The sequence below is a fragment of the Apteryx rowi genome, unplaced genomic scaffold (assembly GCF_003343035.1).
Source record: "Apteryx rowi isolate R43461 unplaced genomic scaffold, aptRow1 scaffold_262, whole genome shotgun sequence".
Taxonomy (NCBI): domain Eukaryota; kingdom Metazoa; phylum Chordata; class Aves; order Apterygiformes; family Apterygidae; genus Apteryx; species Apteryx rowi.
In genome coordinates this window covers 438,655-464,453 of record NW_020448997.1, presented here as the reverse complement: position 1 = coordinate 464,453, position 25,799 = coordinate 438,655, and the positions used below count along the sequence as shown (strand labels likewise).

The 25,799-nt window shown below is 35.4% G+C and overlaps 1 protein-coding gene across 10 annotated transcripts in view; it reads right to left on the bottom strand.

Moving 5' to 3' along the window:
* AP3B1 (adaptor related protein complex 3 subunit beta 1) overlaps nt 1–25,799 on the bottom strand; it is a 158,961-nt gene that overhangs the window by 49,814 nt on the left and 83,348 nt on the right. For all 10 annotated transcript variants that reach the window (XM_026067742.1, XM_026067743.1, XM_026067746.1 and 7 more), the window contains 6 exons: nt 21,344–21,520; nt 15,644–15,830; nt 14,557–14,687; nt 12,182–12,293; nt 10,552–10,708; nt 7,589–7,763 (listed from right to left, as the gene is read on the bottom strand). In XM_026067742.1, coding sequence (XP_025923527.1) covers nt 7,589–7,763; nt 10,552–10,708; nt 12,182–12,293; nt 14,557–14,687; nt 15,644–15,830; nt 21,344–21,520 — 939 coding nt within the window. The remainder of the gene's footprint in view (nt 1–7,588; nt 7,764–10,551; nt 10,709–12,181; nt 12,294–14,556; nt 14,688–15,643; nt 15,831–21,343; nt 21,521–25,799) is intronic.

The following is a 25,799-nucleotide window of genomic DNA, read 5'->3' as shown; positions in this document are numbered from 1 at the left end:
AAAAAGCTGGTTTCTGTCACAATAAAAGGTTTAATATTTAAGTCTTAAAATGAATTTTTGTAATAAAGATCAGCAGAATTGTAAGTAAAGGGTAGAGTGGCAATAGAGTAATCTCAGTGACTTGACAAACAGAATATTTCAACAAAATTTGTTTCAATACAGCCAAATAAAAGGTTATAAATATATCTAATATGAATGAAAGTTGGTCATACCTACAGAACATATCTGAACAGTGATGATTCAGTATAGAATTTAGGTGTCACAGCTGGAAAGCAACTCAAAGTGAGCTGCCAATATGGTGGTTTAGTAAAAAGGATTGAGCTTTGAACCTTGCCAGAACCTGGACAACACCTTCCCTGCTGGATGCTCAGTCTGTCGTCATGCTATTCCTATCTACTCTGAAGCATTCTTCATCTGGATCAGCCACAGGACTGCTTCTGTCTTTGGTCTCTCTGGGTCACTCTCCGGACAGAAGGCCTTGTCTTGAAGCTGTCCTTAAGCCCTTAAACACTGCTCCTAACCCAAGATATTCCAAATAGCTTAAACACACTTTTTTTAAGAGTTCTACTTTTGTGAACTCACCAACTTACTAGTTTTGCTTTTCAACAGCACGTGACAGTCAAAATTATTGTTATTTTAATAAATTAATAGATCTAAATAAAACAGTAAAACTCCATATGCCCATCCTGTCCTCTGTTTCTTGAGCATTAGCTTGCAAGCTATCACAGTCCCTTCAGGCACTCAGGACTTCCCACAGGAGCTTGGAGTCCTTCTCACAAGCTTAGCAGCCAGAATCACTTTCTTTGTCTAGCACCATAGTAAAAATAATGACCCCTCTTTTCTAAAAAACATACTTCCTTTCTCCTGGTGTCTCAACCTCATGAGCAGTTTCAAGCAAACATCAATGTCAAGTCATTTTTTTTTCCAATTTTGGGGGAAATTCCAAGGATCCCTCCAATAAACAAGGACAAAACTAGTTTTATATTCTCACCATTTGAATGGGAGCTATTTACATTAAGGACTATCAAGCCTGATCTGGGACAAACTGATATTATTCCTTATTTTCGTCCAGCAAACCCATGGCTCAACAGGCAGCATTCATTAGCATGATTGTTACAAATATGCTTTAGATATTCTAGGAGAAGAAGAATCTGGTGGACAGAACAGAGGGGAAATCACTACTGTTTTTTTTTTCTTTTTAATTTACATACTTGAATGGTCCTTATCACTACAGTATTCAAGCGCTCCATCATCACTGATTTATTTGGCCTAAAATATCCCTCTGGATCAAGGAAACATTACAAAATATCTTTAAAATAGTGTTAACGTGATTCCATTCCTTAAATGCCTTGTCCAAAATCAGTCAGGCAGTCTGTTGCAGAACCAGCTCTCCCGAGTTACATTCTGGTCACAACACATCAGACTTCCTTTTTCTCTTTCAGGGTGAGTACTGGCAAGTAATTTAGTTGTTTATGCCTAGTTTTTTTCATCTGTAAAATAAGGATAAATAGTATACTTCACAAGGTATGGGTACTACTTGAATTACTCATATCTATTGAGCATTAGATAAATCATTTCATGACAACTTTTTTAGTGAGCTTCACATGTTTTTATAGCTCTACTTGGTGAATGTTTAGCCCTGAAATGCATGACCTGCAACCCTTCTACTATAAATTATATATCACACCTGACTTAATTTGCTAAAATACAGATTTAAGACACCTGTATATACCAAAAGAGAACACAATTAAAGAAATTGTAAATATATATATATTTTTAAAAGCTCAATTTCCTGACTCTTTTCCTCCCTACCTCCACTTGTCACTAAGATTCAGCTCCATCTTCAACTATGATTAAAGTTCAAAGGTTATTTTTAGCTGTAGTTCTATATTTGCTAATCACCCCAGTAGAGATGGGATTTCTCCATTTCCTTTAATTATGCAGCCAACTAAATTTGACGAAAAGTGGCTCATCCACATGAGAGGCTAAAGCACAAGGAAGAGAATTTTGAATATGCTTCAGTTGTGCCAATGACAGCATTGCTAGGCTAAGATGTTTAAGAGAGGAAAAAAAAAACACCCACCCTCAAAAGTGAGATTTAAGAACAGTGCTACATGTAGCAAGCTTACTTCTTTAAACTTCTAAGCAACCACATATTGCGAGACCAAAGGTTGTGAAACTCAGCAATACAGTAACAACGTAAGTGACACAGATGAACAGCTCGCCCAGAAGAAAGGGGCCAGAAAGCCAAGGACTGCTGCCCACTCTGGCACTGCACAGGTGAGGATGAATGGTGGGACAGTGAGGCGGGCGAGGAAGGGCCTGTGGCCAAGCCACTTCGCTTCTGTTAGTATCAGCTTCCCATTTAAGGGGTCAGAGCAAGTGTGCTGGATGACAAAAGATTTTAGGACAAATTTTAACCAAGCACATCTTTTACATTTTTGGACACACCTTGAAGTCCCAGAAATTCAACAGAGCTGCTCACATTCGGGATTTGTCTCATTCAAGATTTTTCGACTATTTTCATTTAAATAAAGCTTTCCACATGAAGTTTTCTTTCTGTTTATCTGTTCACAAAAAACTCCTAAGATAAGACATTCTATAATGTCACAAACACCCAAATATTAGTCTTCAGCTGAGGCTTTCTAGTATTCATTTCACCATTCTAAGGTAGTTACTAAGTACATATTACAAAGCTTGGTAAGTAATTCAATAAAATAAAACCCATTTCCGCACTGATAGTATTTTACTATGTACTTCATCTTTAAAAATGAAAAAAACTCTTTGAGGGGGAATATATTTTTTACATTTCAAAACCAAACTGGTTTCCTTTCAGTATTGAAAAAGGGTAATAAATGTTATCCTGTACTACTTTTTCCGGACAAAATTAAATTAAATTAAAACAAAAAATCCCCCAATAATCTTAAAAAAAAAGAGAGATAAGTACAGGATCACTACCTCAAGGTAATGCATAGCAAGAAAAACTTCCACTGCACACCTTATCAGAATACTGTACTTAAGTACAATCAGTTTGCAGTGAAAAAAAACACACACACACACACAACAAAAAACAACCTTATCCGTGTAGAATGTAGAATCTGAAGCTAACTACATCCAGATAAAGGTGATGTTAAAGTATGATCAAGTCTTATTTCCTACTTCAGTCAAATGGGTCAAACAAATACTCAGCCACTTAGGAGTCATGGGTCTGTTAGTATGCATGCATATACATATAAACACACAAATATTTTCATATCTATATGCATATTTCTACAGACACACGTATATGGATGTACATACATGTGCATGTGTGCATGTGTTTCCTTAAAAAAACACTGATCAATTTAAATTGGTCTTTCCTATTACAGACATGATTATTTTCTTTGTTTTTTCAAAGAAAAGAAAATTCATTGGCTTTCTAGGAATAAGAAATAGCCAATGACTGCAACAAACATTACTGACAGATATTTCTACTGAATGAAAAAAGCTTTGCATTCCAAATCAAGGCAATAAAAAGGTTCTGATGTGTCTGGCATTTCTCTGTAACATTATTTTTCATCTTTCTTTCTTAAAAATAAGACTACAAGTTCCAAATAGCTTCCTACCTAGAGAGCCAGCTACAGAAAAAGCTGAATACTAAACAAAGAAGTTAAGCTTTATTCCATCAAACATTTCTCCATTTGCAATTTATCTTGGTAATAGAGATAGAATCTGGTAAATGCATATAGGACTTGAAGCAGGAGATTTCTCTTGCTCAATGCATAATTCATGTGCTCCGTCTGCAAAGTGTGTAAAATGAGAATTTCACACCGCAGCACGAGCCATGGAGCTGCAGTGAAAAGGCAGATGAAATCATATTTTGTTGTGTGAATTTTATTTCTTATCCTCCCAATATTTATACAAAACCATCACTGACAATCCAAACGCATTGACAGATCACCCACTGTTTCCATTGTGTTAGCACTTGAAAAGAGATCAGGCAGAAAGATAGACAATTTGTTTTCGTATATTTTTTAAATAGTGGATCAGGTTTTTAACAGCTGAGTGACTGTATTATACTTGTATAAGGAGGTCAACAGTAGCTTATTTTAAAATCCCACTGTAGAAACACCTCCTTATATATGCATCATCCTCAGATCTGCATTTCAGCTCTACAATATTTATATTACAGTAGATTATGTATATGAACACCTCTAACTATCCACATTTCAAAGAGAAATAAATACTGTAGTGCAAGAGAGTGACTTTTCTACTCACTGCAACTCAATTACAGAGAGCACAACAGCTTTTTCAAAATGAATTCTTCTGGAGTGAAATACGTGAAAGCATTAATAACTTATTCAGAAAAAATAATCTGAAGTTTTTGTAACATATTATTTTTATTTTAGCCAATGCACAAATTAAGAGTCCACGTGAGTGTATAAAACTTTGTTCATTATGGAAGTTCTGTTAAGCATACACTGGTACCCAACCAAACATACAGAATGGAAAACAACCCCCAAAATATTCTCTRTGTAACGAAGTTCATGATTTGTGGCAAACTGAGAAACTTAAAAACAAACCCTGAAAACTTCTCCTCTCATCAAAATGTATTTCACAAAATATTTTCAGTTTTATTCACAATGAAAAAAAATGCTAATGAATCATCTCCCCATATACACTGAGTAAATTAAGAATGCACTGCAGCAGGTCCTTCATTGGAATTAAATGAGCAACGCCTTTCCCAGCAAAAACCTTTTAGAAGAACTACATGCATTTCTGAGGGCCTGGCTGAAACAGTCTGCCTCTTGGGTGACCTGAAAAAAGTCAGGTAGGGGGCATAAAATGCCAAGATTTTCATGGAAGTAAAATAATCATGGGGGGTTCTTGCAAAATATACCTTGACACAAGGACTCTAATACAAGACTTTCAATAATGTTCTTTAAATTGTGTTAATTATTGCTTTTCTTTCCAATCTGGAAAGGCCATTTAGGTTATCACCCATTAGCTCCACCTATTGTCTTGATATTGCTCAAAAATACATAAAATACATAAAATTCTCCCCTCCACCTCCCAGCCAATTAAGTTTCTGAATGTAACCAAATATCAGAAACATTCTGGGTATAAACATAGGCATCAAACAGAACTTAAATGGAGACTTTTTGGTCCTAGAGATTAATAGAGTACACTGAAAAAATCCTCTATGTTCAAGAGCATTAAACTCGCATTTTTTTTTTTCCACTTCATATATGACCATTTCTATTTCCATATACTAGCCCATCAGCCATACTCTCTTTACCCCTACATTTAATAATCCAATTTCTTAGTGGAAAGAAAAATGTAAGGAATATAGTTATTTGGCTTTTGGATAGTCAGCTCTATGCTATCTTCACTTCTCAACAATCTCCTTGCCTCCTTCCTTGTTGTCATGCATATTAACCCGTTGCTATTTGTTTTAATAATTTTTGTGATGTTTAAAAGCTTGGCAATTTTTCATTTCTATGCTTTCTAACTGATCAAGTGTTATGTCAAGTACTCATAAACTCTCATTATTACTACCAAATTTCTTTTTAGGTGCTTTTTAATCAAGTAAGATGTTAAGAACACTCCTGCGAGTTTCTTGTTGTTAAGATCCAAGTGCTTGACAATTTTTAACTGACTTCATGGAAACAATCCCAAGCTTCTTGGGCATTCCATTTCCCTCATTATTCAGTACGTTTGACTTCACATGGTCTCTTGACTGCTCAAAATTTGCTGTTTTAAAATACAAAAAGCTTCTTAATGACAACAGTCTTCCCATTCCCTGTGAAACAATCAGAGTAGTTTAGATACTGTAGTGACAGAAACCATGAGCGACGGCCCCAGGTGTCCTGAGGAAAACGGACGAGCGCAGCAGAGAGGACGCTGTAGTTTGAACGTGGTTTTGTAGTGGCTGCTCAGAACTAAGCAGGTCAGAGTACCTATTATTTTTTGGTGAAAAAATACTGTGCTTACATGAGAAGCTGCAAACTGTTAGATGAACTAATTCATCTAATATCATAAGAGTTTATGCTGAATGGATTTAGATTACTTTTGTTGCGCAGCCATTTTTTGGTAAATTCCAGTTTGGTTTCTGGATTAGAAAAAACTTTGATGTCAGCTCTGTTATCCAATGTGGTATTTGGGCAGAAAACAATGATTCAACAATGAAAACGCATTTCCATTTCTGAAGCGTTATAGTCTCACCTCATTTTTTGTTTTGCTTTGTAGAAGAAGGGAATAAGTTAAAAGTTAGGGTTACAATTTAGGGTTCCTAGGCAGACCTAAAGAGTTACAAACATCGCACTTTCACAACATAATCTCAAGATCTAGATAAATACAGAGCCTTCCCTGCCCAAGTAAAGCTCACACCAAAACAGCTTAATAGAGTTCCAGTTAAGTTCAAAGCATGCATGCCTTAGAGCTTCTACCATTGCATCAGATGCAACAGATGATGCCTGTTTTGACTACTTAGTGACCTACAGTGGCATTGTGATTGAAATGTGTTGGTTTAATTTAAAATGCTTTGGAGTATCAATTAATTTTCAAAACAACATATCCATATTAAAATGGAAATGTTTGAGGTACAATTTTACCCTGCAACTTTTATAAAATAATATGGAAGGAAATGCACAGAAAATCTTTGATAATGGAAAAATAAGTTTCAGAAATTCTTTTACTCTTCTGCCTTGACAGATTTAGCATGAAGCTCCTCAATTTTTTTCCTCTTTTAAACAAAAGGTAGGTAGATGAAGATGATATTAGCTTTAGCTCTTTCTTCACTAAAGCAAGCAATTAAAACTAAGTTGACACAGGAATGGCTTTGTTGAACACTTTTGCGCCCTCCCACATTTCAGAGTCCAATTTAAAAGAAAGATATATTTGAAAGTTTGGTACTTCATGCATATTGTAAGTAAGGTAGTGGAATTTAGAGTAATGGAACCCTCTATATGCTTTATTCCTATAAAATATATGAAGCAATAAAAGTTGATTACTCATTAAGAATATTCACTCTAATAATCTCTGTATACCCCTCAAGTACGGATTAATTAACCGCACTTTTCTCAATTTTAACAGGGGTTTTGAAAACAAAGCCAGCTGTTCTACTAGTTTTCAAACCCTTAAGACGCAACGTACTGGCATTTGTTTCTTAACCGCTGCTTCATGCCAGCCCCAAGTCCTGTAGTAATTATATGCTTTAAGGGCCCTTTTTGATGTGATAATTATACCAAATCAGAGTATTATTTTTGTCAACTATCCATGTGCTATTGTTTCACCAGTTGAACAGTTATCTAAAACAAGAATTATCTTCTTTTATTCTTTAACTATTGGGAATAAAAATATAACAGAGTTAAAACTGAAATTTGTTTTTCATTATAAAATTCTCTTACTTGCGTAAGCTATCAAACAGTTACTATTTTGGGATTGGTCTATGAAAGATCAACAAGTACTTTAAGAAATTCTGCTTCTCAGATATCCATAAAAACACAACCCAACTCCATTCCCCCGAAAAGAAAGAAACATACATTGATGGTTAGATGAATCTTTTCATATTTTACAGCTTTTTTTTTTTTTTAAATACATGTTTTACCTTACTAGAAGTAGCTCTTCCAGATTTTCCAGACTCAGAATCACTTCTAAGGTCTGATTCTGACTTGGAGTCTGAAGAACTTTCTTCTGATGAACTGGACTCTGAATCAGAGGAACTGGATGTGTTTCGTTTCTTGGTGATCCTCTTTGCTTTCTTTTTAATGTCCTCTGAATCACTACATATAAAAAGATTATTATTATTATTTTTAAAAAGATACAGACCTAAAACCAAAGAAATGTGCTTAGGGAGTACTGGATTCTACATTAACATTTCAACATTTTATTAAATGAATTTTAAGTCAATATTTCTCCACGATAATGGAAACTTGTCTGAGATAATAGAAATGGCAGGTTTTTTTAAGGGAACACAAAAGGGAACATCCTATTACATTACACAATACATCATCATATATGATCTAAAAAGGGGAAAAGGTCAAACAAAAATATTAATATCTGTGGGTATCAAGCTTGTGACATTTCAGAAAGAAGTGCAGGAATCCTTTTAAATAAAGGAACTTTCAAACTACTCCATCTATGATTAATAGAATCTTGATGGGTTTATATGACGTTTTTGCAAAATAACATTCCTTTTTAAAATCAATACATGGATTTTAATTGTTCATGAATCCTTCTAAATCAAACCACCTAGAAAGACGACTTACAATGCCTACAAATATTTCAACACCTTAAAGAGTTTATAGAAAAGAGCTATTGCAATGTTACATTCTGACACCTTTGGTCACACTGAGTAGCTTGCAGCTGGCAGACCCATAGACTTCAAGGGACAGTATTCTGCACACAGTGCAGTTCCGTTCACCATGGCAATGCTGGATTATGTTGTTCTATGTTAAGAGCTACTGAATATTATAAAATCTGCTGTATTCATTTCTAGTAACAGGATCACTACAAACTCATATATTACTCTTTTGTCTCTGGAGGGAGTTACTAACTAGAAATACCACTGGAAATAAAAACTGTTTTCTAATAGTTATCATGGGGCAAATAAATTAGTATTGCATATAGAAATAAAGCATCCTTCTTAGCCCTGCAGGCAATCAATTTATACATTGAAATCAGGTGTTTCATTCACTACCTGATTCAGCTTCCTCCCCAAGACAATAAAGTGGATACTAAAACGCTTTAAGAGTAACAAGGTCAATGATAATTAAACAAACCCAGACCACTCAAATATTTAGAGTCCCTTTGGACTCAAATTAAGTTGTTATACATTTTTGATTAGCTTTATGAGCAGTATAAAAGAATATACTATGCTGTGATACTGTTTCAGATGACAACAATTTTATAAGGGAAAAATACAGGGAAGGGAAATTGAAAAATGTAATAGAATGGAAGTTAGGGGGAACACTTTCTTCTTCCCAATAATTTTCTAGGATGGAATTAACAAATATGATAAAAAATATTAAAAACAAAATTAAAATTTAATCCATGATAATAATGCCCCACCCATGTAATTAAAGTTGAAATCTAAAAACAAAATTTTAATAGTCATAAGAAGTTTTTCTGAAAGCAGCAAACTTTAAGCTTGTGAATCTAAAAATGAAACATGAGTACATATCACAAAAAAAAGCCATGCAGCATATCTGATGTTAAAGTCATGGTGAAAAAACAGGAACTATCAGAATGAAGTTGTAATACAACAAACATATTTCCTTAAAAACCTATCTGAGGTCACTGAGATAAAAACAAATAAAATCCACAAACGTTTAAAGTTTCTCCTTCACTACTACTATGCAGGTAGCAACAAAATTGTCTACATTTCCTTATCATTGAACAGGAATAGCTGTAGCTGCATCAACAAGCAAGCTACTGTGAACCCATTAAATCTTTTTATCTGTAAAGCAAGTTGTTGCTTAAAACACATAGCTTATCTTGAAAACAAGATCTGAAGATAAAACAAAAAAAATACTACTTTACTATACATCAGCCAGTTTTGATGGGTAATCATTGTTTACCTTTCTGCTTAAAATTTCAGATGTTATTCTAATGAAAAGAATTTACTGGTAACTAGCTTTTTAACTTTGCGATGATGAAAAGCCTGTATTAATTTAACCTACAGATTTCATTTGTTCTGAACAGGAAAAACAATATAAATCACTTTTAAAATCATTAAAACCTGACTTAAATTAATAAAGTCATAATTAGGGCATTATGCTGTGTTTGTTATGGAAGTGGCAAGGCGAGCTGCTTTAATTACTGTCTGTAATAAAAGGAGCAGAGTGTGTACTGCGCCCCAATCAGCGCTGTCAGCCACGACTGAGCTGAGCTGCAAACTCATCAAGTGAGCTGGCAGCAGACTACAGAGTAAAGAGCGATCATGTCTGCAGAGGCCACTTGCTGACAGCAGTGGAAGAAACAGATTCCTACAATCCAAGGTATTAGCCCCAATTACTCAAAATTTTAATGATACTTTAATACATGATAATGCTGTTGATAATGGGCAATCTTAAAAAGCGCTAACACTTAAATATCTTATGACCGTTTCCCTTCACAGCCCTTGCCTCTAATATTTGGATCATAGTCTTTTTAATATAACATTATTTAGAAAAATCAATTGTCTTAGTTACATAATGGCAAAGTGTTGAAGGACTTAATTTTAGCTCTCAGCAAAATTGCTGCAAAAGGTAATTAAGTGTTTCATACAACTGTTTGATCACTAATTCAGCCTCCCAAGGTTACATCAATTTTCAGAAAGCCACCCAAGATTTTACTGAAGCCAGAAATTAATTCCAAACATAAGAGTAGTCTTATTAATGAAAAAAAAGAACCCAGTTCACACACTAAATATATACAGGTAAAAAACATATATGGGTTAAAAAGGAGGAAAAAAAAAGGGGGCGGGGAACCTAATTGAATGCTTAGCAGACTGTTTACAGCAAGAGTGCTCTAAAACCTAGCAACACCCCCGCAAAAAATTTTCTTTTAAACACGCATACGCACACCTACCTTTTCTCAGCAGTTCTAGATGTTTTCTTTACTGTACTTTCTTTGCTCTCTGATTCACTGTCACTCGATTCTTCACTGGAAGAGGAACTCCCACTACTCTCATCGCTGCTGCCTTCCTCCTTATCTTCCTTCTCACTTTCACTGCCAGACTCGCTCTCTGACATGAAAAACCTCTTTTACATATTTTTTCTAAATATTTTACATAATTTTTATTTTCAGGATCCAAATTAATTTTAAAATAAATGATGTTTTAGCACTTTAAGATCCACTTGGAAGTTTTAGCATTATTTACCTAAGACAAAAACAGATGATAAAATCASTTTCCCCTAACATTTACAAACTTTTGTTGGTTTAAAGCCTGTTATCTTTAGCATACAGTACTGTACTTTACCAAATTAGAACTAATAAATTAGTTGTAATGTGGATCCTTACCAATGTCTTCAAAATTACATAACCCTATCAAGAGTCGGAGATGACCTCAAATTCTCTAATCTATATATTCACTTTACTGCAAGATTATTTTTAAACCGATTGCTTAATTGGATAATCTGTTCTTGCATACTGATAGTGATGATGATTAAACCACTGATTTAAACAAATTATGCATCCTCTAATTAATCCTATAGTTACAAAATGTTCAAATATCTGAAGTGAATATATTCTTGCTTCAAAGATCATTAATTTCCATGATACAATTCTTAAGCACTTCTTTTCCTTTACTTATTTCCTCAGTTTGGGAGTGAGAAGGAAGAAGTTCTACATTCAGATTTGAAAGTCTCTCTTTTCCATTCAACAAGATGCTGCCAATTCTTTTAGGTCCATAATGCTAAATACTGGCTGTGTCTAAGCTCTGGACCTGGTAGTTCTCCTCTGCTCTGAAGTTTAGAAAGGGCCAGTGAGAACCTTGATCTTCACCACATGGAAACAATCTCGGGGAACCACCCATCTAGCATCTCGGGGAACCACCTATCCAGCATTAAGTGAGAGACTGGTCAGGAGTTCCTTAGGTCACTTATTTTGATAGGCAGCTGCCAGTTATCTTCTCCATCATTACCCCAATAATAATAAACAGACAATAGAAATCCAGAGTAAAACTGTAACACAATCATGGTTTACTAAGAATTCATGAAATACACAGTTAACTAAGTCTGACCATCTGTCAACACAGCAACACGTTATCAAAACAGTATTTCATGAACAACAAATTTCAAAAAAAGTTCAAGATTATGATTCCCATCAATTAAGACTGTAGGCATTCTTCTTGCAAAATGTTAGGTGCATTTAGATTTAATTAGAGTTACAAACCCTCATTACTTCTACCAGACACAATGCTGGATGGAAATAGCATGCCAGCTATTTTAACTAGGAAACAAAGCAAATTCCAATTCATTTAATGAACATACAGGTCATAGTTGTACAATTATCAGATATTACATATTTGCAGTGAATTTAACTTTCTCCCAAGTTCCTTATTTTTATACATACTTTAGTGTGTGCGTGTGTGCGTTGGTGTGTAAGTGTGTTAATTCTTTTTAGATTTTTTTAAAATGATTCCAGCTATTATAGCAGCCAGCTCTGATGATAAAGTTGTCTCTGCTACAGACATGTAAGTTAGTTTCCCAATACCTACCTGTTGCACTGGTGCTGGCAGATTCATCTTCCTCCTCTTCTGATTCAGAGTAAAACTTTTCAGTAGGTTTCTCTTTCTTTGTCTTACCTAGAAATACAGTCCATTCTTTTGCCTATAAATAAATTTTAACTTGTTTACTTTTACAGCCAGCAATATAAAAATAGACATACATTGTGGCAAAGAAAAACTCCTGCAGTAGTAGCATTAGGCAGTTTCTAAACAAATGCTCTAAGCAAGATAAGAGAAACTATTAAACTTCCTATTATTTTACACAATTAGGAGCACTAAAAGTTTTGTACATACCTATAAAAGGGGAGATATGTCTATTAGGCAGGCCAGAAGAAGATTTACTGAGGTGGATTAAAAGCATCAGTAACTATAAATAAATTTCTATGTCAAAGAACCTGAAGTCTGAGAGCTATATCTCTGGATCCAGCTCAGTTTAGCCTATGACTAGACTGAAGGAAATGAAGGGTAAATACAGCTAGTCACCACCTTTATCATCCCAAATTTTAAGGTGAAAAAACTGGTGGATCCAGTCGACAGCAGAAGTTCCAGTATGCACAGAGCAATTATATTTTACTTCATTTGCAATTCCCAAAGTGAGAGCAATTCTTACAACCAAGAGAAGACCAGAATACTACAATACTTTGGCCAGACTCCCCCGCCATTCCCTTAAGCCTACTGAAGAAGAAGAGGCAACAAACTCGGACAGGCCAGGAAAAAAACCAAACAGGCAGACAACGATATCAACAGTGTGATACAGGTCTGCCTCAGTGAGGGCCGTGATCTGGAATAAGACTTTGGAAAGAGCCCTAACAATGAGCTTGAGTGGCGTATGGCTCCAGGAACGCTGGCCTCTTAAACCCCAAAAGCTGTCAAGGCTTTGCAATTTTCTACCCAGCAATTAATATTTAGAAAGCCAAGATTCCTTTGGATATGAATGATGATTTAATACTGGATTGCAGCTTAACAACTCAGGTTCACTCATATACTTTGTATAGGCACATACGGTATTAGAGAAACCACAAAATTAATGACAATGAGGCACTCTCCAAAGGGAAATATTTTGACAAAAAACCTTGGAAAAGGRTTTTCATGTTTGTTTTGAGGTTTAAATGGCTGGGAGGAGATGTATCCTGTTATATTGCAGACAGATGTTACTCCATTTGACCAATTTTCTGCAACTCCAGCAAGAAAAAACATCAGTAATAATTTTTATTTTATGGAAGAAGGTGCCTCCACACCTTCTTTCACACAACCCCTTCATTTATAATTCCTGCCCAGAGTTGATTGCCTTCAGACTCTTCTCAAATAAGCTTCTGGAATTTTGTATACAAATATCTTTTTTTCCTGAAATGCATGTAAGGAAGTAAGTAATATTAACCTACTAAGGAGAAATGCTTATTCTACCACATCATTCTACTTACTGGCCTCTACAAATAATATTTGGTTGTTTTTTTTTTTTAAATTTCTCTATCCATTCCCTTCCTACCACTTTAACTGCAAATTACTTCATGTGCAAATTAATGTAGAAATTGCTCATGACAAGGACCACAATCTTTTTTGGTTATACCTGTTACAACAGCGCATCTCTGGTAGTATCATCACCGCAGTATATTATACATTATATTATCACTGTATACTATACATATATACATTTCAACTTCTGTTACGGTTCAATAGCTTTCACCTACTTTTATGAGGACTCTGGTACCCGATGCACAAATCACAGCTCCTGTACCAGGCCCGACTCTGCCACGGAGTTTGCAATCCAGCAGCAAGAAGCTCTCAGCAGGGAGCAGACCGGCCCTGTCACGCCGCACGGCTAGCGCACTAACAGCTGCCATTTGCTTTTTATAAAAACTTTGCAAATTCTGTTACGACAATCTGAAATGCCAAACCTGCTCTCTTCGGAGCTTTACACTTTGAAACACAAATGATTGTTTCCCCTGTTGCTGCCTTCTCTGTGTATCACCACTTTTTCCTCTTTAAACCTGGATTTGATTAAGCATCTGTATGCTAACAAACCTCTGTTCCCCTCCTACTTTGATATTGCAGCAGCTCTCATCATTAACAGCAATTAACATATGGCTGCAGAGCCAGTAAGAGAGGCACGGTACCAAGGGCGAGGTGGAGGGGAAGGCGGGCGTGTAACCTGGCACCCAAGCAGAGGCAGCTTAGACTGCTACTGCTTCTTTTATTTAAATGTTCTGTTTCCAGCGTAGGCTAAAACAAGCTGAACAGACGACGTTCACATGCACCAGCATTTTCCAGTATAAAATAAGTCTAGAACTTAAAGACTTATATTTTAATATAATAGTATATACCCACAAGCGCCGTAAGGAAAGTTACTTTCAGTGATGCCAACCTACCGCCTCAGGGGCGTCGACGTTGCGCAGGGCCGGGTCGGGCGCCACCTCTGGCCAGTCCGACAGCTCCAGGTAGCCGGCGGCTCTGCTGTTCAGCGTGTGCGACAAGGTGCCGAGCTGGAAATGATCCCGAGCTATTAAAAAAGGGGGGAGGGGAGGTACAGACCAACAACGTGAGCTCTACCACAAAGAGCAATCTTAATCAGGGCTAAAGGTAATTGGCATTATATTACCTCAAATGTCATGGAATAAATATAAACTAGGAAGCTCTTCATAGGTCAAAAAACTGATTTCAGTCCATAGATTACAATAATCTCCCCCATAATGGTCAATAAAAAAGCTAATCAGTCAGTGTGTTTAGAGGTGTTGCTCTGAAATGTAGCTTCTCTAAAAATTACTTTACTGTGAATATTAAGAATGACAGCACAGTTAAACAATCCATATACATGTCTTGGCACAAACACATCCAGAATTTTAATAGTTTTTCTTCAAAATGGACCTGTTTTTAGAGCCTCAAAATTAGGATTAAGTAAGTATGAAAATTAAAATTGCAAAGCATCATAGTAACAGGGCATTTTTAATTGAGATAACCCGATAACCTTCTCATCCCAGAAGACAGACAGTAGTTCTTATTTTTAAAAAGACAAAAAATGCACAAGGAAAATTCTCACTTTGGAAAAAAATAATAAAAATCTAATCTATCGAAATTCAGTTTATTTCAGATTGATAAAGCTTCTACAATAGTCACATCAACAATCTTCTATTAAAGTCTAGTTAAAAGACTAATGCTGTTTTTCTAAGCGAAAGTGTATTTTTCCCGTGAAAGACACCCCGGTGTTATCTGAACCAAATTTAAAATCAACAGGAACAAGAACTGACCAGTTTGTCCGGGATTATCGTTAGATAAATGCAACGTGGGTGCAACGTGCAGACCTTGCTCACTGAAAAGCAAGTAAGTGCAGCGAGGACCCTTGCATATTAGTCACTTGTATTTGCTAAGTGACACTGTCGGTGAGCGTATTTGAAATAGAATATGCCGCCGCATTCCTTTACACCAGGAATGTTTACCAAATGATTTTGGTGGTTGTACCTTTAAAAGGAGACTCGAGCAACGGGGCAGGTTTCTGTGCCAGAAATATTTTTTTGGCATATTTGCTTAAAGCTCCACTCTTCTCGTTTGGAACAATAAGCTGCCTAATAAATCTTGTACGGTCTCTGATGTCGTAGCTTTGATCATACTTGCCGAGATTTAATACGTACTGGGTAAGCAATTTTGTCTGTGGAAGAAAACAGGACAAGAACGGAATACAAGTTATTTATGATTATTGATAACTCTGGATAAACATATTTAAAGAGGTAATAAAAATGAATGGTTATGTCAAACAAATGTTGTTCCACAGGGAATATGCATTTCTAAAGCTGCAAATGGAATTCTGAAGCCAAAGCACATGTCCTCTTCTGTATTGGGGAGGTGAATGCTGAGTACTGAGAAGCAGCCATGTGCTAGATTATTAAACTGCTGAAGTGGAAAGAAAGGCATCATTAAAAAAATAATCATATATGGCAAACCCACTGAAGGGTCTACGTGAGGATAATGAATGTGGAAATACAACTAAAAACATGGCACTCAAAACTTAATCGGAAAAATATGCAGGACATCAAAACATCAGAGGGTATTAGGGGGCTGGCAAACTGCTTCTGCTGAGGTGTGTTTTATGAAGAGATACTGTCCCTGGCATAAGCAGTGTCTGCACTCTGACTGCACTCAGTTACTTTATCCTGAATTATGACCCATTAAAGCAGACACATGAATCACTGAACTGGATTACTGCAAATTATTTGCAGTGCATTTAGCTGTTACTTTTTCATAAAAGCAAGCTGCTGATGCCCTCTAAAAACCAGGATAAAAGACTTCTTCCATTTTTTTTCTTGGAGCTTAAAGCCTCCAGTAATATCGGTCATTTATTTATTTATGTAAGAGAGCAACTTATATTATCACAGCTTTTTACAGCATAATCGGATTTCCTAATTTGATGTCTGAGAATATTACCATGTATTAAATAATTTTAATAATTCACTTTAATTTTTAACATCTGGGGGGGAAAAAAAAGAAGACTTTCCAATACCTTAGAAATACAGTAAACAGAAAAATAATGCTGAACGGACTTGTATCCATTAAACAGATTTGAAAGTATGCTGTTTTCCTCATATGGACATTTTCCAAGCAAATAGGAAAAAGAATAAAAATCATTTGACGTCAGAAGAAAGTATACTTTTAGTGTACCAACTCAGAATGGGTGAATAACACAGGGTTAAAAATGCATTGACAAAGAGGTTTTTTTTTTCTTTTTACCAACCATCTTTCATACATATTTTTTTACATCAACTTTGCTTGCTAATTGTGCTATGTTCTAAAAATAACACAGTTTCAATTATGTGAATATCTAAAAAATTCAGTCAATTTAAATTTGCTAAAGAAAAGTTCAGTTTAATAATTTCCACCTTGAGGATGCAAGTTAGAGTTTTTCAATTAATGCAAAAATACTTTTTCAGAATATTCTGATTGCCATAAATGAAATACATAGTAAACAAAAAACAGGTTTTAATTTTAACTGCATATGATGCAATGTATGCAAACATTTCACAAAATGTCCTATGGTACCAAAGATTTGAAGAAATTGGTCATATTACATTTGAATAATGGTAAAAGTACAGTTAGAAAAACCTTTCAGTGAAACACTTCTTTTCCTTAATTCTTTTTTCTCTCTGCTATCCAAGGATGGTTCTATGAAAAGATATTTTTTCTGCAAGGTACTGTCTTAGCTCTGCAAAGGGGAAAACTTTCCTACACGTATTTTGTAGCTTACTGGCAGCTATTTCTGTATCAAGGTATAAAATTTTAAACAACTACATCAGACAGAATACATGTAATCTGCACTCATGCAGGGCTTACGCTATTTTATCTAAATGGAAGTGGAAAGGTAGCATGGATTAAACAAAACCAGGGACACTTCCAGCAGCCTTTGCCATCACTTCTCTGTAAAACAAAACAAGCCTCCACGTCATGGCAGAAGCCTCAGCAGAAGGGAGCACAGGACACAGTGACGTTTGTTGGCAAATTGCTACAGGGACAGAGAAAGCCAAGGGCCTTGCTATCATTGTAGGCATTTTTTCCATGAGTATGGATGGACTGGGATGAGAGGTGATCCTGAAAAGCTGCATTTTCTTTAATGGGGTCATCCTCTCCACATCCCTCTCTCTCTTCCTCCTCCTTCTCCTCTCCCCCAAAATATTTCTTCCATATCCTCTAACAAAAAAATAAAGAAACAACAATTTCTTATGGGAGAATGCTCCATATCTACAAGAAGTTTCCTTTCAAGTATCATAAATAGCATAAATAGTTTTCATGAAAACAACAAGAAAATGCTATTTTTTTTCCTGTCTTATGGCAATGCGACCAAACAATCGGAGAAGCTTTTCTACATAGAAGTAGCTAATAGAAACAATTAATTTTAATTAAAACCAAAAAATAAATTAATGAATACACATCACTTTTGCCAACAAAGAAAATACCAATAAGAAGCTGAAAATTATTTGAGCAAGCAAGTTAATTTGGTGAAATATGACAGAGTCTGCACACAATGGCTACTTCATAGCACAGTAAGACAAAGTAGTGGGATATACAGATATCGTACATGTAATATCAAATGCCAGCATCACTCGTTATCTGGACATGCTCATTATACAGGCAAACTCTCTCTTTTATCCCCACATTGTTAGCATGTTAGATTGTTTGTACCTTTTGGATAGGCTAATGTGAGAAGTATACTTCAGGTCACCCTTCAGTAACCTTTCTAGAACTTTCTAGTGACAATAGTCCAATTAAAGAATCTAATGTGTATCCTGTATTAGCAGCAATTAGCTTTTTGGTAGATCCCCATTTGAAAAACACTGTAATAAAAATCTCAAAGGATGAGGTTCTACAGTGGGAGAGAAACAGCTACCTATCCCTTCCTTGACGTCATTAGCTTGCAGTAATCAATTCTTTAGGTATTTAGTTACTTTTGACAAGAATATTGAGCTAAACTACATTTGAGAGAATATTTGCATGTATACTAGGACTACTTGGAGCTTTTTCCAGTGTGGCTTCTACTATGTTACACAATAGAAACACACTGAAAACCCTTTTTTCCTTCCTGCTACATGCAAAAACAGTTCAGGCAACTAGATGTTGTGTTTTCTGCAAAACTGTTTCTCTCAAATGAACACATCTTAGCTCTCTAGCATATTCATAAGCATGTTTACTGAATAACCTAGACAACCAGAAGAAAGCCTGTTCTTACTCACTATCTATCCAAACAGGATAGAACCTGAAGCTCTTCCTTAAATTACAATCAGTCTTTGAAAATTCATGGGGTGATCAGAGGACTAAAAGAAAGAATATTACTGAAACCTCTTATAAAAATCCTGAATCTTAAAAGTATTCCCAAGAATGTGTTGCATTAAGTATTTGAACATATGCCTAAGGAAATTAATGGCAAAATCAAACAAGATATTCTATGTAAAGTGAAAAAAATAAAAAGTTGCATTTCCTCCAGAATTTTGTGCTTTTCTCTAAACTTTCAACAGATGAGCTGCCTTTCCCTCACTTGGGGAAAGAACACTATATATTTTTTCCTTTTTTGTTTTTGATCATCTATGCTATCCCACCATTATTTTTTAAATAAAGTGACACTGTATCTTTGAGATTTTCACAACTCCACTCACTTTGGATGAAACTGCAAAGGATTAAAAAAAAATTATATGTGTATGTATACACACACACACACACACACATATATATATATATATATATATATGGGGGAGTAGAATAGTGGAAGCAGAAAACAGGGATGGAGGACAGATGGCCAGGCTGACAACTGTGCAGCCAGATGTAGAAGTTTTGTTTCCAAATCTGAGCATTAGGATGAAAAGTAGCTGGACTTCTTAGAAATTCCAGGTCATTCCAGAAAGAAATGTTTTAATACTGAGCGGGTAGAGAAGAGTCTTATTCCTGGGAATAAGCATGTACATACAGGAAGAATGTTGCCAGGGTAAGATCCTAAAGGCAAAACTTCACATCCTTGTTTGGAAAGAGCTTTGAATCAAGTCAGATCATCAACCTACTCCAGTAGAATTTTGCATATGAATAGCTTGATTAGTTGAGAAGACAACTTATCTCTCACTGAACTAAAATTATTGCCAAAAGGAAAGCACCCTTCCAAGAAATTCATCACGTAGCAAGTACCTCGGGAGACACAGTTCCTTCAGCTTTATAAGTCCCTTTTTTATATCCAAGGATATGGAACACTTTCAACAACTGTTTAAACTGTATTAAGATCATGCAAAAGTGAAAAAAGATCACAAACTATGATCTCCTTTGAAGCCAAGGAATTTTGGCCATCTGACACAGTTAGAATATTACGTAATGGGCCAATATGAAACTATGAAGATAATCAAATCAGTCTTTCCTTAGCTCAGTTAGCATCTTCATTAAGATGAGCACTGACAGAAAGAGGAAGTAGTCACCTTTTGTTGTTGCCCCATCTTAGACTGTATGAGCAAAAGACAAGCAGCTTCTTGTGTGAATGAATGCCAAGGCAGTTCATCTCCTACATGCCCTAGAGCATATAGTCTCACTGATCCAGATACCACACAGAAAAACTACCAAGTCTGTAGTTGGAGCTACCTATCAGGGAAAGAGAAAACATCACAACTGTAGTTGTGCAGGTGCAAGAACCAGTGCTGCCCAGCCTGTTGTAAAATAGAAAGACCTTACAGTCCAGGAAAGTGTATACATCTCAGACAACATTTTCATTCTACATTTGGGAAAATATCTTTGATTTTACAACCTTTTACAGTAATAATTGGAATTAGAGTGAAAAATTAGCATCAAAATGCTATATTCCATAGCTCTAGAGTGACAGAGTTCACAGTGCTGTCATTGAGATGAATGAAGCAGCTGGCACCTCTCATAGCTATTGCTTTTGGCTGCCTGGAGATTCTGGCAGGTCTAAGTTCATCTTTTTGTATTATCTGACATTTTTAAGATTATCTTTATCACTATAGAGGATCAAAAACTACCATCTTCACAAGGCAAAGTGAAATAATAAGAAATATAGAAAAAGGGAAAGCAGTCACTATCTTTAAGACGAGCACTGATGGAAAGACATAAAGAGGGCTTTTGATGGCATCTCCTTTTAGATACTCTGAGCAAAATACAAGCAACTTCTTGTTCAAATGAACAGCAAGACAACTCATCTTCCACACTGCCCACAGTATAAGTATATGGTCAGTCATTCTGACTCAGCCACCACACCAAAAATCTGCATCATCTGTAATAGACTGTGCTATACTGCTAGAAGTGGCTAACAAAGATCCAAAATGACAGTTCACTGAAAATTCTGCTTTTTACTCCAGACAATAGTAAATCAGTTTGAGAAGCACCAATCTGTGCTACTTCTGTGAATAAAAATAAATAAATAAATAAAAAAGATTTTCTCAATAAAGAAGCTAAAAAAAGTGATCTCATCAATACATTCATATTTACAATCCAGCACATATCCAAAAACTCCTGATTAGATTTAATCTGTTGGAATTCTTGAAAACTGAAGTTCAGGGTTTTTTTGTAAAACAATGTAAATAAGCTTAAATTATTTTTATAAAAGAAATTGCCACTGGTCCATATGGAATGCACAGAGACTACCATGACTGCAAATGAATACATATGTGTATTCAACATTAGCCTTACCTGCTTTGAGTTTGTTAAATAGAGTTTTGCTCCCAAATTTAAGATCTGCAACTTTACAAGGTCATCTTCATTAGTGAAGCTCTTGGCTGTCTTTCTCAAAACATCAGGTGCAATCTTTGGAACTCGTTCACAGTACTCCCCAATGAGCCAGAGAATGCTTGCCCTTGCCACTGGCACCTGAGAAAACAGCAAATGCTCTAAGTGAATACATTCACAAAGGCTTTTTGTGTACTTGTACATGTATGTGTTCAGTAACAAATTAAACAAAATATTATTTAAACACAACTGCCATGCAAGCAATGAAGACCCAAACTAAATATTATCCATCACACCTACTATGGTAGACAGAGTGTACCTACACATGTAAGATGCCGATCCTGCCCTCCCCCCAAAATCATTCCAAGTATTTTGGAAAAAGAGAGCAGAATGGAAACAGAGACACAAAGATGCAATCTGTTCCTGTCCACAGTACAAGTTGGTGGCAGTTGGGAAGAGAATCCAAGTCTCTGAGATGGGGCTGGAGTCCTTGCCACCAGATTATGTTAAACACCATGTTGAAACACAACACTTTTTGTGACAGATATTAATACAGAAATGGTTGCCAACAATACAGCTTCCTCAATCCTGCCCATCTATTTAAAAAGCAGAAGTTCTTTAAAGACGATTGCCAGCTTTCCTTCATTTTTATTTAAAGTTTTTTGGCAGCAAGGTTCATATTTTTGCAAATGTACAAGACAAGCTGAACATAGAATTTGAGAGACAAGAGCTCAAAATTATTTTTTTCCAATATTTGAGTTGGATCCAAGAGTGTTTTTTTACCCTCCCTTAATTAAAACACTATGACCAGAAACTTCAAACAGGTCTTACTCTTCTGGTGCTACTCAACTGTTTTTCATAGAATGACTGAAGTAGCAGTTGTTAGATGAACTTGCAGTGCATAGTGTAAGCACAGTATGGCCACAGTCAGAGGAAAAGCAGAATGAAACACCACAGAAGGAAGCCAAAGCTCAGGCTCCATGCAGAACTGGGCTACAAGTAGTCAGCAGTTAGATGAAGAAACACACATATACTCTTCTCAAAGGCAGGTTATGCTATATCCTACACAATGGTCAAATTAGAAATTGCATCTATGCTATATATACCTCCAAGATACAATGTTTGCCTTCCTCTCAAGGAAGGAGGAAAGTATATGATGAGGAAATTCTTCCGGGTAGAAGCATGTCTTGAGAGCACCACAGTATTTAGACACTATGCAAGTTTTTTTTAATAGACTCCTGTTCAACATATTTTGAAATATTATTAAGGAAAAAAACCATGAATGTTCTCTCCTGAAAAATAATTGACTGTAGTTTGAAAAAGAAATGTCAAAGGAAAGCCTCCAACTTTAACTGCAATTTCAAGTAATTTTTTGCTGCACTTTTTTCAAAGAAAAAAAAGATTTGTACTRACACCTTCCATCACTGTAATATACAGTGATCTTTTAAATAAGCTCAAATTTAAGGTAAAAATCACAGGATAGGGCAAGCTTGAGAAATTCAGCCTTGTGGTTCTCAAAACACTAATTCTTACCATCCTATCTGTATGTTTTAATATTTTTTCCACCATACAACAATAATTCATATCTGAATATATATGTGGCAGAATAACAATAGAAAACAACAAAGGAAAACAACTGTTAAGTATCCTATCTTGTATACTTTTAAAATCTGGAAGTAATGCTTTTGAGTTACCTTTATAAAAGGTAACAAGTGCAAGTAAACCACCAACATGCAAGAAAGCACTTCCCAAACTATGGTCCACAGTCCCTATTAAATAGTCCACTGAACCATGCTAAAGAAATGAAGATTACGTTTTCAAGAAATTTAATGATTAACAATGTTCTATTGCTCCAAAAAGTTTGGAAACAGCATTGAATAAAGTCAACCTAACAATATCTTGCTCTATGCTTTACACTGTTGCAAATACAGATGCCAAACAAGCATGTGCCAAACAAACATGGGGAAAGCAAAGGATTAACTCTACTAGAAGAGAAGGCAAACACATCATGGAAAGACAAAATTACCATAATAATAATAATACACCTCAAGAGACATAAATGCCAAAACCATCACTGAAAAATATTTAACACAGAGATAACATACTTGCAAAACAAATGAGACTGCCATAACAGAGATATAAAATAAATAAATATAAATTCTGATCAGATATAGATAAAACTTTTTTTTTTTTTTTTGCAATATTGACAAAAAAGATTTAAATGGTCTTGGAACCTATAGGATGAGAGAAGGGAACATGCTACTGAGCAACTGCTAAACGTAAAAAGTTTAAACACAGTTAGAAAATGTTCGCCTGCAATACAGTGAGACTAATGCCATTACTGTACACTGATTTCAGAAGCGAAAGAGGTTATTTCCAATGTTCCAAAGGTTACACTGCATTAAGACCTCACTCCCAATCTATTATTTTAAATTGGGCTAAAGAATAGTAATTGAGTGATACATTAAATTTTCCAGTATTGGAGCAGTTCAAGTTGCCTGCTGTAGAGACAGATACCTCTAAATAAGAATATATGGGAAACTTCAGATTTCAGTTATGCTAGATTTATTTTTCTTAAATATTTCATTATAGACTTGTTAAAAAATTAGAATTCTACAAGAGATCACGAACTAAGCCAGTTTAGATAGCAGCTTACTAGAAACATGCTTTATCCTATTGGTATCTTTTTATAAATCAAATATAGCTTACAGGGCAGACCAATTTCAAAAACAGTATTAATTATCAATGACAAACTTCAATCTTGTACTTCTCCTAGTTAAATCCAGGCCTACACTTTACATACAATGAACTACATACAGTGAAATATTTAAAGCCACACTGTTTTATTCTTTCAAGTCTTTCCCATTAAGTGGGTTTGTAAAATGTTGCTCTTAAAGTAACAAACAATTTATTTTTAGAATTCAAAATAAATAAATCAGAACAAAGCTTAGTTTGAAAAATGGTGAGAACAGAAGAGAGATGAAATATCTCATGAGACTCTCCCTTTTAACCAGGTGGTTAGCTTATTATGTAAATACTGTATATATTAAACACAGTTTTGTGCAAGAAGAATCAATATCAATTAAAGACTTTTTGAATCAAATCCTAAGTGGAAGCCATTTTAATGAAAAGTATATGTGGAACTGATGAACCCAACGTTTCCGTGTCACTGGATTCGTTTGGGGTCAAAATCACATAATATTTTCAGATTTCTTTTTCCTCTGTTTAAGTCTCCCAGTCCTCGACCATGTAATATCAAGAGCACAATCCAGCTGCCATTGTTTCCAGGGCATTCAAACAGCAAACAAGAAACGAAGCCACTTCTAGACCTTCATTGCCTTTTCCAGTATAGCATAAGTAGGGACCTTGAATCGACAAAAATGCAGGAAATAATACTTTCATTATGCAGCCCTGCTCTGCATTATCCTCAAAGGCAAACAGGACTGTAAATTACTTTGCCTGATGTTTTATTCTATATGCCCTGAGCAAGTGGTTAAGTGCACTTTTCAAGCCTTAGTACCAGAAGGCAGTTTCTACTGCCATTTTAACCCATTACCNGGGGGAAAAAAAAAAAAGCCCATCCTTCTCCCCCAAAGTAAGATCCTGGTTGCTCTCTGAGGTCAGTGAAAGACATCTGGAAAGATTTTACAAGTCAYTCTTCAAGCAGCACAATTCGAAAGCTATTGTACTTCAGCTCTAACCTTATTAGACAATACACCACACCAAAGTAAATCTTAAAATCACCAATACTGGTTACATACCTTTGTCATGAAAAGCCTAAGTAGATATTTGAACAAATAGCAAATTAGATCTAATTTTCTACATTCGCATCTATCAGTTTTTAAATTTTACTTGGAATCAAAAACAGAAAAAGGGATGTTAGTGATGTGAAATGTCAGACTGTTAGCAAGAAGAGAAGGGGCACAAGAAAGGAGTAAAAGACAAGTGTTGCTTTTTGTTTTCAAATGGTAAAGCCTTTCAAGGACTCCTCCACTATTTGAACCTCCACATATAAAATTTCTTTAAAAAAGGATCTCTGCTGATGACTGCCCCCTCCTATAGAGTGTTTTATTTTTTTATTTGTGTTTTATTCAAGCTAACTACTTGCTTCAAATTCAGCATACAGTGTCTGTGGGTACAATGTTCCAAAGGCCACATATTCAAAAAAGGAAACAGCTTCTTCTCCCATTATATCAATATTAGAGCAAGTAAATAAATGACCAAATTAAGAGAAACACTCATTAAAGCTTTATATCTAAAGGTTTAAAGATGCATTATTAAAGCGTATCCTAGAACAGAAGGAAAAAAAAAATGTGGCTAGGATCTGAAGCTTGCAGAACTGAAATACATACGAACTATAAAGCTCATACCTTGTGACACCTTCCCAAAACTAAGGGAAAGGAGAACGTAATTAAAGAAA